Genomic DNA, 12,234 nt, shown 5'->3' on the forward strand with positions numbered 1-12,234 from the left:
CTCCTCTGTGCCTGCGCAGTCACTGGCTGTGTGGGGAGAAGGATGTGTACGCAGAGTGCGGTAGATTCCACGCATGTCCCCGGTGCATTCATCACGGCGAGGCAGCAACAGGGGGCCTCAGACCGACAGTGCGGGTCTCTGCTCCCGCTGGACTGCACAGGGCTGCCCGGCTGCTGCCTGGGCACAGGGCGCAGTGGGCCCTCTGGGTTGTATCAGGAGCGACGTTAGAGGTCGTCTTGGCCTCTGCCGCAGTAATTAGATGGCTGGGGTGAGCCTGTGATTTGCGTGTTCTTGAGAACACTGCTGTGATTGAGTGTTCACGTGTGCTGGTGTGTGTGTGTGTGTGTGTGTGTGTGTGTGTGTGTGTGTACATGAAGGCGCATGTGCTTGTCCTGATCCTGGCCTGTGGGGCCGGGGGCTGCAGGTCTCAAATTCCACTGCTATTTTTAGGGGCCATATCAGCTCAGCTGTCTGGAGGCTCGGGTGTGTGTCGGTAGGAAAGTCCCACTCTCCCTGCCCCTGGCCCCTAACCCTCCAACAGGGCCTGTCCCCCACCCAGTGCCTTTTCTCCGAGGGCCTCCACCGTCCCTTCCACACACGCTGTTATCATCCTCCTCCTCCAGGCGGCATACCTGGTGCCCGCAGTCTCCCAGGCCACTCGCTCTCTCCCGCTGGCTCTGGCCAGGGCTGGGCAGATCCGGACGGGAGGGGCCTGGGGGGAAGGAGGGGAGCAGGGGCGGGGCTGCGGCCAGTGCTATTTTGAGCTGCTAACGGAGCAGCATCTGAGAAGAGACTCCTTGCTCTGGGCTGCTCCAGGCCAGGCCATGCGGGTGAGTGTCCCTCTGACCCCCCACCCCGGAAATGTCCCACACTCCTCATGCCATTTCCTCATTTAGGAAAGGAGGGGCCCGTTTGTGATTTCCCCAGATGTGGCTGAAGGAGATGAGGAGGGAGGGAGAGGCAGGGAATTCCTCAGCCCGGGCAGCCTCACGACTCCTACGAGGCGAGGGGCCAGGCTGCCTCTAACCCTCCGTGTCCTGGGACTGTGCCAGCCTCCCCACAGGCTGACACGCCCTCCCACAAACCGTCAGTGCTAGAGGCCTTACTTCCTCCGAGCGCTGTTTTCTTCCAGAGCCCGGAACCCCAGGCCCCCCAGGTCTTAGAAGTCTTGTCCCCTGCTCTGTGTTGCCAGGACAGCCTCTACCCCCATCCCTCCTGGTAGACACGAGAGAGGGGCTGGAGAGGGGTGGTCCTTGGGGTAGTCCGCGGCCTCTCCTTGCGCTGTCCCCAAGAGTGGACTCGGCACCGCCTCCTCCGTTTCTGTGGGTCGGACACTTCGAAGGGGCACAGATGGCACCCCAGGGATGCCCTGGTGGTATGTAGGTCTCTTTTTTGGAGGAGGAGTAAGTTCCTTTAAAAAGCAAGTGAGGAGAGACATAACTGCCTGCGTTCCCCCCACGCCACCCCTCCCAGCCACCAAGGGTGAGGTTTTCAGTGGTGTCAGCAGTTGGCAGAGTGTGGGCTGGCCCGGTGTAGAGGTGCAGCAGGAGCCTGAGATGTGCCCCTGAGCATTTGTTTCTCTCTGTGCCCAACGACTGCCCTGCCCCAGCCATAAATCTGGCACCAGGGTGGAGGTATGTGGGCAGGTGGGGGTGGGGCCTGAGGTGGGTGTTTCCTGGTCCCGCTGACTCCCCACCCCATCCCACCTGGGGCCACCGGCACCAGGTCGAGGTTTTGGGGCCACGCACACACAGCCATGGCCGGCAGATGGCAAAGTGCCCTGCACAGGGGCAGTGAGTGTCCCCAGGGAAGGGAGCGTCCAGCAGGGCCGGCCGTTAGGGGAGGAAACCCAGGCCCTTTACAGCTGTGGTGGCAGCAGGAAGCCATTCCAGGGCACCTGCTTCCTCCTGCCTGCGGGGCAGTAGCTGCAAGCGCTGGGCTGCTTTCTGTTCCGCCCCAGGGCGGGGAGGGCTCCGCTTGTCCCTGCCCAGCTCGTCTTCCTCTTCCTCTGCCTCAGGCCACTCCCTGCAGAGCCCCTGCTCCCCTCAGGCAGCTCTGTGTGAAGTTTATTGGGGTCACGGGTGGAGGAGCCTGTTGTCTATGGAAGCCCTGCTTTCACCCCAGCTGTGTTCTGGCAGGTGATGCCGTGAAGGACAACAGTGCAGGTGAACTGGGAGGTGGAGGCAGGGCTTGCTCCGTCCCTTACAGGGAGCCTGGGAAGTTCTGGCTGGAGGACACACCTGAGTTCTAATGTGGCACTTGCTGCTACGAGGCTTGGGCCAGTCATTTCTGGGCCTCCTTTTGCTCATTTGTAAAGTAGGAATCATACCCGTATCGACTTCAGAGGGAGGCCGTGCGGATTTCATGAGATGATGCAAGTGAAGGGGTCAGCACAGTGCCTGGCCCTTAGCACCTGCTCAATACTGTTACTTCCTTCCTCCCACCCCACCCCGACCTTTACGTAAGCTGGTGGTGCTGGGTGGGGCCTGTCAGGGAGAGGGTGGCCTGGGACCTACCTTCTGCACCTCAGAGTGGGAAAGGAGAGAGAGGAGGGTGCTGTGCATGAATGTTGGCAGAGAAGGGAGGTGCCAAGTTCTCTTCTTCTGGGCTCTCTCTCTCTCTCTCTCTCTCTCTCTCTCTCTCTTTCTCTCTTCCTCAGGGAACCTGCTGCTCTTGGGAGCTGCTAAAGTGTGGGCATCCTGCATGGGCACTTAGGCCTCGATGCATTTGTCCATGTGGGGCATTCCATGCCTAAGGGGTATCTGGTGGGTGGAATGACCCTCCTGGGAGTATTCGTGCCTCCAGTCCCTCCTGTGAAGGGCTCAGAGGATAGTACGTAAGTTAAGGGCAGACGGTCCTCGCTGGCCATGCAGAGGGTGAAGCCCAGCCTGGCCCAGCCCCCTGAGTGTTGGGAGCCTCTGGGGCTGCGCGGAGGTGGGTCCCTCAGCACCTTGCTTGGATTTCCTTCTCTTTGAGAGCAAATGCTTCTAGCTATTATATAGCCTCAGCATTTTCTTTTTTATTGACTAGTCATCTTTACAGTAGAAATAAACAGTAAGTAATCAATACATAAAATAGCATCTCTATTGTATCTAATTCACACAGTTTACAAGATTATCATGGTCACTGTTCTATTTAGTTTCTAGTTTCTTCTGATTGATGTTATTTTAGGTGAAGTTTTCCATGTGGTTACATTGTCCACATATTTGTTAGTGCATTGTACCAAAGTACCATAGTTGAGTCACCCTTAATTCTAGGCATTCGGGTTGCTTCCAACTGGGGGCTATTATATAGAGTGTATCTTTTAAAGTCTTCGCATGGATTTGTAGATTTTTTTCTTTCTCGTCCTTTCTTTTTTAAAATTAAAAAAATATATTGATTTGAGAGAGAGGAAGGGAGAGAGAAACATGGATTTGTTGTTCCACTTATTTATGCATTCGTTGGTTGCTCCTTGTATGTGCCCTGACCAGAGATCAAACCCACAACCTTGGTGTATCGGGACTACACTCTAACCAACTGAGCTACCCAGCCAGGGCCTCTCTTCCTTTCCTTAAGCCAGTGGTTCTCAACCTTCCTAATGCCGCGACCCTTTAATACAGTTCCTCATGTTGTGGTGACCCCCAACCATAAAATTATTTTCGTTGCTACTTCATAACTGTAATGTTGCTACTGTTATGAATCGTAATGTAAATATCTGATATGCAGGATGTATTTTCATTGTTACACATTGAACATAATTAAAGCATCGTGATTAATCACAAAAACAATATGTAATTATATATGTGTTTTCCGATGGTCTTAGGCGACCCCTGTGAAAGGGTCGTTCGACCCCCAAAGGGGTCACGACCCACAGGTTGAGAACTGCTGCTGAGCCATCTTATTGCATACACATTCCTGAAGATGGGGTGGCCAGGCCAGGGGATGATGAATTTCATGGCTGCTGTTGCTCCCAAGGAGCTATGCATGGCACTGCGTTTACTATCTCTTTATTGTTGCTCAGTTGTTTCTCCCACTTCCCTGGGACTCGGGATGGGCAGGTGTGATTCTCCGTCGTGCAAAGGAACCCCTTGCAGCACTGCTGTGCAACAAGCATTGATGAAGTGTCCACAGCAGGATGGGTAAAAGAGAGGGCTGCCCGTGAATAAGTCAGAGTCCAGGGAACATTGTAGACACACAAAGAGCTCCCCGAGATCCATCCTGGTTGTGACTCCCAGTGCTGCCCACTCGCCAGCTCTGGGGCCCTCAGCAAGGAGCTCACCCTCTCAATTTCCTTATCTAGAGCAGTGGTTCTCAACCTTGGCTGCACATTAGAATCACCTGGGAATCTTTTTAAAATCCTGATTTCTGGGCCCCATCCTCCGGAAATTCTGTTTCTTTGTTATGGGGTGGGGCCACAACATTAGTAACAAAGAAACAGAATTTCCGGAGGATGAGGCCCAGAAATCAGGATTTTAAAAAGATTCCCAGGTGATTCTAATGTGCAGCCAAGGTTGAGAACCACTGGTCTAGAAGGTGGGTGGTTGTGAGGATTAAGCGGAGACCACCTGGCTGACGGTAAGTATTCAGTGAGGATTGGGTTCTCTTCCTTTCCTCCAAAGAGGAGGCCAGAAATGCCAGAGAGGAGGGGGATGGGATGACCACCCCTCAGCGGTCCGGAGGGATCTCCCTTTGCAAGTCCAGAGGCTCCGTGTGGTTGCATTGGACACCAGTAAACACTGCACCACCAATCCATGCTTTGGCTTGACCCAGCCCTCCTGAACCTTGCCGCGATGCTGAGTATTAGCCAGAGTTGGCTACTCTGACCCTGCCTCACACAGCAGAAAAGGTGACCTCTATGGGAGCAGCACAGGCTTTGCCATCAGAGCGGCTTGGGTTCAAATCCCAGCTCAACCACTTATCAGCCTTGTGACTTAATCTCTTTCTGAGTTTTTTTTTTTCCTCATCAGGAAAATGGGAGTAATAATAATTCCCATGTCATGAGACGGTTGTGAAATTTGGATTAGAAAATACACGTTGAATACATTGACAGGGCCCATCTCACAGCAAGTGTCCACATCAGTGACTCCTGTTGTTGTTGGAAATAGCTGAACTCTCCCGAGGGGACCAGGTCAGGAAGAGGGGCCTCGGGGCCTTTAGTTCCCAGCTCTGGGGGTGACTGTCGCAGGGACATCGCCACCATCTTTGGGGCTGAGTTCCTATATGAGATAAAAACAGGTTGGTGTCGATCCCAAGCAAATCAATCCAGCGATAAGGAAGAAGGAGAAATATCCAGGCCATTCTGCACAAAAGCCACAGAGAGAACTTCCTTGGGGGAGAACCCCACATCTGTGTTCAGAGTGATGTTCTTAAGGAACAGCTGATGCAAAGGAGTGGCCCCTGGTGTGAATGGCCTGGCCCTGGTGTGAATGGCCTGGCCCTGGTGTGAATGAATGGTGGGCTCCTTCTGCACGTAGAGGAAACCCAGAGCGGGAGGTCAAAGAACACAGTGGTTCATTAAGCAAACTCGACGACTCCTGTATATGAACTGCGCGGTAAAATAGAAAAGTCAACAAAGCAAATTAAAAACACCAATTCTTTCATTTTTCACTGTCACTTCATGATAAGCCATAATAAGAATGAACCGGTTCTTAAACACCTCTGAGCTGAATGGCTTCTCGGGATGAAGTCTCTCCTGGGACTGAGGCGGATTTTGCTCGTTGCTTTTCAAGAAGAGCAGCTCGGGTTTCTAACCTCTGAGTGGGGTGGCTTTACGTTCTCCGGGCCTCTCGCCCCTGGCGGGTAATGGTGTGTTGTAAGTCAAAGGCAAAGTTGCCGGAGTTCTGGATCCCCTCCCGGGTCACAGTCCTGCAGCTTTGGTTCACTGAGTTAGGGCCTGAGTGCCTCTCCCCACCCTCACTCCCAGGGCTCCAGACCTAGAACGGCCTTTAGCCATTGTCTAGACTAGCCCAGGCCCTGCTTCTACAGAGAGGCTCAGAGAGGTGGAGTGGCTTACTTAAGGGCACACAGCGTTCAAGGGCAGGAAGTTCTACGTCCTAGACCCCACGTTGCCTTCTCTTTCCTCTAATGATTTATTCCTTACTCCTCTTCTGACCTTTTGAGCTTTGTAATCCTTCCCCCTCTGCTCCATCCCTTTCTCCCCCTGTTGCCCACAGTGTTCGTCCTGGCAGATCCTGGCCCTTAGGAAGACTCCGAGTCCCTGAGAGACCCCGCCCACCCCCATTTCTTCTCTGACCCGGGGTGCCGGCTACTTTCGGCGCCATGGCCTTTTCGTCAAGGTTTGCCTTCTGGGAGCAAAAGGAAAGTTGGATTTCAAAACCGTTTTGCTTTTCCTATGTGCTTGGCATGGTGTGTGCAGGCAGGAGACTGGCTTGCGAGAGAGGGAGCTTTGGAAACTAGAGATGGACTGGGGCATGTGTGCATATTTGGGGGTTGGGGAGAATGACCAGGGGGCAGTGAACTCACTCCCGTCTGAATGGGCGCTGAGTCATGCTCCTCTCCTGAGCTCCACCTCTAGTAAGCTGAGCTCCTTTTGTCCCACTGGTGCCCCTCCAAGTTAACCCTTCCACCCCCTTCCCAGCCCCCCAAACCCTGCTGTTCCGACTCACCCCTGGGAATGTGGACTGCTGGGAAGGGGCCGCCGGGAATGGCTTTGGCCCTGAGGCCTCGGAACTGGGTCTCCCCACGTCTGGGGGCTGTGGAGGGTCAGGAGAAAGAGCCTGGCTGCCCGGGCCCAGGGGGTGATTCAGGCTGCAGAGCTGGGCGTGCCTCCGTGCAGTGCACAGTCCCCAGCTGGGCCATGACCTACGACAGACAGAGCCCTCTGGGCGGGGGAGGGGGCAGTGAGTCAGCCTCGGGCTAAATCCAGAGCTGAGCTCAGAGCTGGGCCTTGTGTCCCAAACATTTGGGGGGGAGAGCCAGTGTTTCCCCAATGCCTCACCACTTGGGTAAGACGCTTGGGGTCCCAGGCTCGAGTCCCTGGAGGGAGAGGACAGATTTGGTGCCGGCGAAGGATGCGGAGTGGACTTGGAATCCGGGCCACCCCTGTGCCTGAACTAACAGCACTGCGTGCAGTGATGAGTGTGTCTGTGAGGTTTGTGAGCATCTGCTGTCCCTCTAACCTGTGTGCCCCGGGGCATGAGCTAGTGCACGGTGTGGGCTCTGGGGGTGGGGGTGGGTGAGGGATGGGCATCGGTGGGGGCAGCAGGCGCAGACCTAGACTCTGCCCCTCCTCTCCATTCCCTCTCCACCAGCCCCTCCCTTCCCTTTCTCTGCTCCAATCCCAGTTTCTAAAGTAGTAGAGTCCACGCGGATGAAAAATTGCGTTTTCCCTGTGTCTGTGGCAGGATGAACTACCTTTGAAGCTGGAGCCCATTGAAAGTGGTTCTGTGGGCAAGATGCCGCTTTCAAATGGCCGTGGCCATCCTGCTGGTCAGCGCCCCGGGCCCTGCTAATTAGAGCTCAGAATCAGCCATGGCCCTGGCTCCCAATGAGGGTCCCCCAGGTGGATGCTGAACGTGACCCTGGAAGAGTTTCTGAGGATCTTTCCGTTCAGAATGAAAGACTCCTTCTTAGCACATTGTGCTGGGAAAGAAAGGCATGCGGGGGGGTTGGGGGGGGGGGACACGGGCGCAGGCAGGGGGATGAGGGAGAGGACAGATTTGGTGCCGGCGAAGGATGCGGAGTGGACTTGGAATCCGGGCCACCCCTGTGCCTGAACTAACAGCACTGCGTGCAGTGATGAGTGTGTCTGTGAGGTTTGTGAGCATCTGCTGTCCCTCTAACCTGTGTGCCCCGGGGCATGAGCTAGTGCACGGTGTGGGCTCTGGGGGTGGGGGTGGGTGAGGGATGGGCATCGGTGGGGGCAGCAGGCGCAGACCTAGACTCTGCCCCTCCTCTCCATTCCCTCTCCACCAGCCCCTCCCTTCCCTTTCTCTGCTCCAATCCCAGTTTCTAAAGTAGTAGAGTCCACGCGGATGAAAAATTGCGTTTTCCCTGTGTCTGTGGCAGGATGAACTACCTTTGAAGCTGGAGCCCATTGAAAGTGGTTCTGTGGGCAAGATGCCGCTTTCAAATGGCCGTGGCCATCCTGCTGGTCAGCGCCCCGGGCCCTGCTAATTAGAGCTCAGAATCAGCCATGGCCCTGGCTCCCAATGAGGGTCCCCCAGGTGGATGCCGAACGTGACCCTGGAAGAGTTTCTGAGGATCTTTCCGTTCAGAATGAAAGACTCCTTCTTAGCACATTGTGCTGGGAAAGAAAGGCATGCGGGGGGGTTGGGGGGGGGGGACACGGGCGCAGGCAGGGTGATGATAGACCTTCTTTTTCTACCGTCCTGAGTGACTGAGGGAAGAAGAGAAACGAAATCCACTCGGACTGCCTGAGCTTGTGGAGGGAGAGATGCTAGTGGAGGGGAGGGGGCCCCCCCAGCCTGGAGGTCTGGCCCCCCCGGGTGTGTTCTGAGCCAGTCTCTGATCTGAAAGAACCTTCAGAGCGTCCATAGTGTCTGTCCTTTATTCCCGGATTCATTATGGCATCCGAGTTGGCCCCTGACCCTGCTCTCCTCTGACCAGGCCAGCTCGCTCCTGGGCTGAGCACAAAACCTGGCCAGAGCCAGCGGAGCTCAGAGCTCAGGCAGCGTTCCTTCCTCCACACCCGTCCCAGCCCCGGGGTTCCCTCCTCCCGCTGCATGGTTGGCAGTTTGTGGCAGGGTCTGAGGTTGGGAAGATATCTGGCCTCCTGAATCCCTGCCTCTGCCCCGCTTTCCGCCTCCAGCCAGAGCTCAGCCACCGGCTTGAGCAGGCACTCGGGCTCTGTGCTGAGGGCATCGTGTGGAGCCTACAAACAGCCAGAGCCAGCCTGACGGAGCCGCCATTCACCTCCCCAGAGTTCTGCGGGCCCTGCAGCCCCACACTGGGGTCATTGGTCTCCTCAGCCGCTAGGTCAGACCACTCCTTGTCTGAGCTGGGATGACCTGTGCAGTTTAGCCTGAGTTGAATTAGCCAGATCTCTCTCTCCACCCTGTAACCAAGGCCAGGATGCCGCTTTCATGGTGGACCTCTTTACACAGCCCCCGCGGGCCACGTGGCTGGTCAGTGAGGGCAAGGGTGCTTGGCCTCGGCTCCCACAGAGACTCTTCATTCTTTTCTTTCTTTTTTAAAATATATTTTATTGATTTTTTACAGAGAGGAAGGGAGAGGGATAGTTAGAAACATCGATGAGAGAGAAACATCGATCAGCTGCCTCCTGCACACTCCCTACTAGGGATGTGCCCGCAACCAAGGTACATGCCCTCGACCAGAATCGAACCTGGGACCCTTCAGTCCGCAGGCCGACGCTCTATCCACTGAGCCAAACCGGTCAGGGCGAGACTCTTCATTCTTGAAGTTGTCACCGGACAGTTTTGACCCCAGTGTATCTGTTGTGCAGGTCCGAGGCCCCAGTATTCCTGGACCCTCAGGAGCTCTGCCCTGCAGGGAGAGAGGCCTGTGGGATGCGCGCCTTCTGTGCTCTGAGTGCTGGGTCCCCAGCCCTGCCCTGCCAGTGACTTCTCTGTCTGCTCCCTCAGGTGAAAGAGGAGGACAAAGCTCTGCCGAAGCCTGGCCCTCCTGCCAAGGAGGAAGGGGCTGTAAGTGCTTCTCCAGGACCCCTGTGTGTGGGTGCGCCCGGCCCCGCCTGGCCTGGGGGGCAGCGCCATGGAGCGGGCGGGCATGGGGGTGCTCTTTCTGTGTGGGTGGCTAGGGGGCATGCCAGGGAAGGGGTAGAAAGTGCAGCCTGTGTGAAGCTGACCTGGGGCAGGTGAAGGCGATGGGAATGCCCAGGCACTTTGGAGACCTCCCCCAAACGCCCCAGCCCCTTTAGTTCCTACCTTTAGTTCTGCTTTCCTGAGCCTTTGGGGCTGGAGAGGCTTAGGTGGGCAAGCTCTTAGGTCGGGAGCACCGAACGCGCAGCTGTTGGGACTCTTCATCCCGCTCTGGGCGCACCAGCCAGGCAGGGAGGAATTTCAGTGCAGCTGCTGCTGTCGCGTCCCCAGACCCCGTCAGCTGCTTGGGGCGGGTGACCCGGAGGCCGGCTCCAGCTGCCCAGGGCCCCCAGCCACCCCCTACCCCAGTCATTCTGCCTTGGGATGGAGACCCTGAATAAAGCTGGATCCTTTAAGGCAAGAGAAGGGAGACGGTTCCAGAAGAGCCAGGGCTAGAGATGTGCAGTTGGGAGCAGAGCTGCCTCACCAAACAGATCCGCACGCCATTACCCCAGACGGAGCCTGTCCCCGCTCCCCCCACTTCCTTGGGCGGAGATTTGATTAGTCAGGCATTGTGGCTTCTACCTAATCTGCAAACAATCCTGCCAGGCCAGCCTGTGATTTCCAAGGGATATGTTTGAGATATAGGCGGGAGGGGTCTTGGAGAATGCCAGGTTTTTGGGGGTGGAAATTACATGTAAAGTGTTTAGAAGACGGCCCAGCGTATAATCAGCACCGTATGGATGTTCGCAGTTACTGTCATCATCGTCATTGCCATTGTCCTCATCATCTGCAGTTCGAGGGGACGGGAGGAAAGCCAGAGGGGGAGGGGAGGGGGGTAGGACCCAGCAGCCAGGGCCACCAGCCAGCGCCGCAGTCTCTGGCATGCCAGGGAGGAAGAGCACCTTCAGGCTCTCCCCCTCCACCCCTGCAGCAGGGCCACAGTCCCGGTGAGGCCTGGGCCCGGGCTCCTTGGCTCAGCTCTTCTCAGGATGTGGGGCCATCTCTCCAAATGGCAGCCAGAGGTCTGCCCACTCTGCAGGCATCTTCCTACCAAGCAGAGATGGCAGGCGGCCCCCCATGGAGCCCGGTGCTCAGATACACCCCAGAACCAAGGTCATTGTTTTGGGGAATAAGGGCACGAGCACGGCTCATTGGTGGCAGGGCCTGACCAGCAAGGAGCCCCTAGGCTGGCCTGGCTGCCCTGAGGCAATGTGGCTAGCTCTGCAGGCAACTCTGGCCTGCCATTCGCCAGCCTGGCCTTCCCAGTGGCCATCCTTTGGGTCCACAGACAGTCCCCCCAGTGTTGCGGGGAGGGGAGGCTCAGCAGGTGGAGTGTGCCAGCACACTCCATTTAGTTCCTGGGTGCCCAGAGGCTGTAGGGCATGGTAGCTTGAGTGCTTAACCCTTTGTGGGCCACAGCTGCCTCCTCTTCCTCCCATTATCTCACACGTACCTTCTGGGAGCTAGGAGGTGTCCAGCCCTTGAGAGGTTTGCAGGAGGAAAACGGCAGAGACGGACAGAGAGCAGGCTGAGGTGGAAGCTTCCTGGGCCAGCACTGGGTTTCTGCAGCCTTGAGAATGTGGGTGAGGAGTGGACAGGTGGGGAGTAGACAGTGGCTGCAGACCAGAGGAGCAGGGAGGGAGGACGCTTGGCATATATTGGGGCCAGGAATTGCTCCCTGACTGTTGTTCTCATCAGGATGAGCAGGCTCTGGGTCTGACTGCCCAGAAAACCAGGTGACCGAGGGACCCCAAAGGCAGGAGGCCCCGGCGTGAGGCCTAGGAACGGGCTGCCTGCCCTCTCCACGCTCCATCTCTGCTGTGTCTGGGCTGTGAGGGACTGGGCTCATCTGGATTGGGGCTTGGTCGCTGCCCCGACGGATGGCAGTAACTCTGGGGCACCTCATGGGCCTCCAGGGATTCTGTGTTGGCGTCTCACAGCTCCATGCTAAGCCTGGCAGGTGACAGCAGTTCCTGCTTGTCTTTGTGGGAGAGAGACACCACACGCTCAGATGCTGGCTGGAAAGCCTCTTGGAGCTATGCGTTGTTTGCTGCATGAATGGAAGGTCTGTTTCAGGGCTGGGCGAGAGGCCACACCTCCTACTTCCTCTGTGTGGGGCGGGCAGGGACACGGGCTGATGCTAATGTCTACCTGTATCTGTGTGACTGTAGCTAGAGGGCAGCTCCAAGGACGGCAGTGGCCCATCTAAGAGTCCGCAGCCTCCCACCAGCCCCGCACCTGCGGAGACTTCCCAGAGAACCAAGAGCCCCGTGCCCACACCGGCCATGAACGGCCTGGGGGCCGCCTCAGCAGATGGCCCAAGCGAGGAGGCCCCGGGCCTGTCTCGGAAGAAGGTGGCCCATGCAGTGAGGAAGGTGGTGAGCAAGGTGCTGCCGGGCGAGGAGCCGGGGAATGCCAGGGAACCTCCGAGCAGAGGGGTCAAGTCCCCTGAGCACCCAGCTCGAGGCAAGAAGGGAGAAAAGGCAGCCCCCGG

The 12,234-nt window shown here is 56.9% G+C and overlaps 1 protein-coding gene across 10 annotated transcripts in view; it reads left to right on the forward strand.

Moving 5' to 3' along the window:
- MYO18A (myosin XVIIIA) overlaps positions 1–12,234 on the forward strand; it is a 94,922-nt gene that overhangs the window by 29,555 nt on the left and 53,133 nt on the right. For 5 of the 10 annotated variants that reach the window (XR_001364153.1, XM_014548225.1, XM_014548226.1 and 2 more), the window contains exon 3: positions 9,564–9,623. The exons of the other annotated variants lie outside the window; for them this stretch is intronic. Coding sequence is in view for 4 of the 5 variants with exons in the window: in XM_014548225.1 (XP_014403711.1) it covers positions 9,564–9,623 (60 nt within the window). In the remaining variant the exon portion in view is untranslated. The remainder of the gene's footprint in view (positions 1–9,563; positions 9,624–12,234) is intronic. 10 annotated transcript variants of the gene reach the window in all.

Source organism: Myotis brandtii, unplaced genomic scaffold, assembly GCF_000412655.1.
Source record: "Myotis brandtii unplaced genomic scaffold, ASM41265v1 scaffold50, whole genome shotgun sequence".
NCBI classification, from domain to species: Eukaryota; Metazoa; Chordata; class Mammalia; order Chiroptera; family Vespertilionidae; genus Myotis; species Myotis brandtii.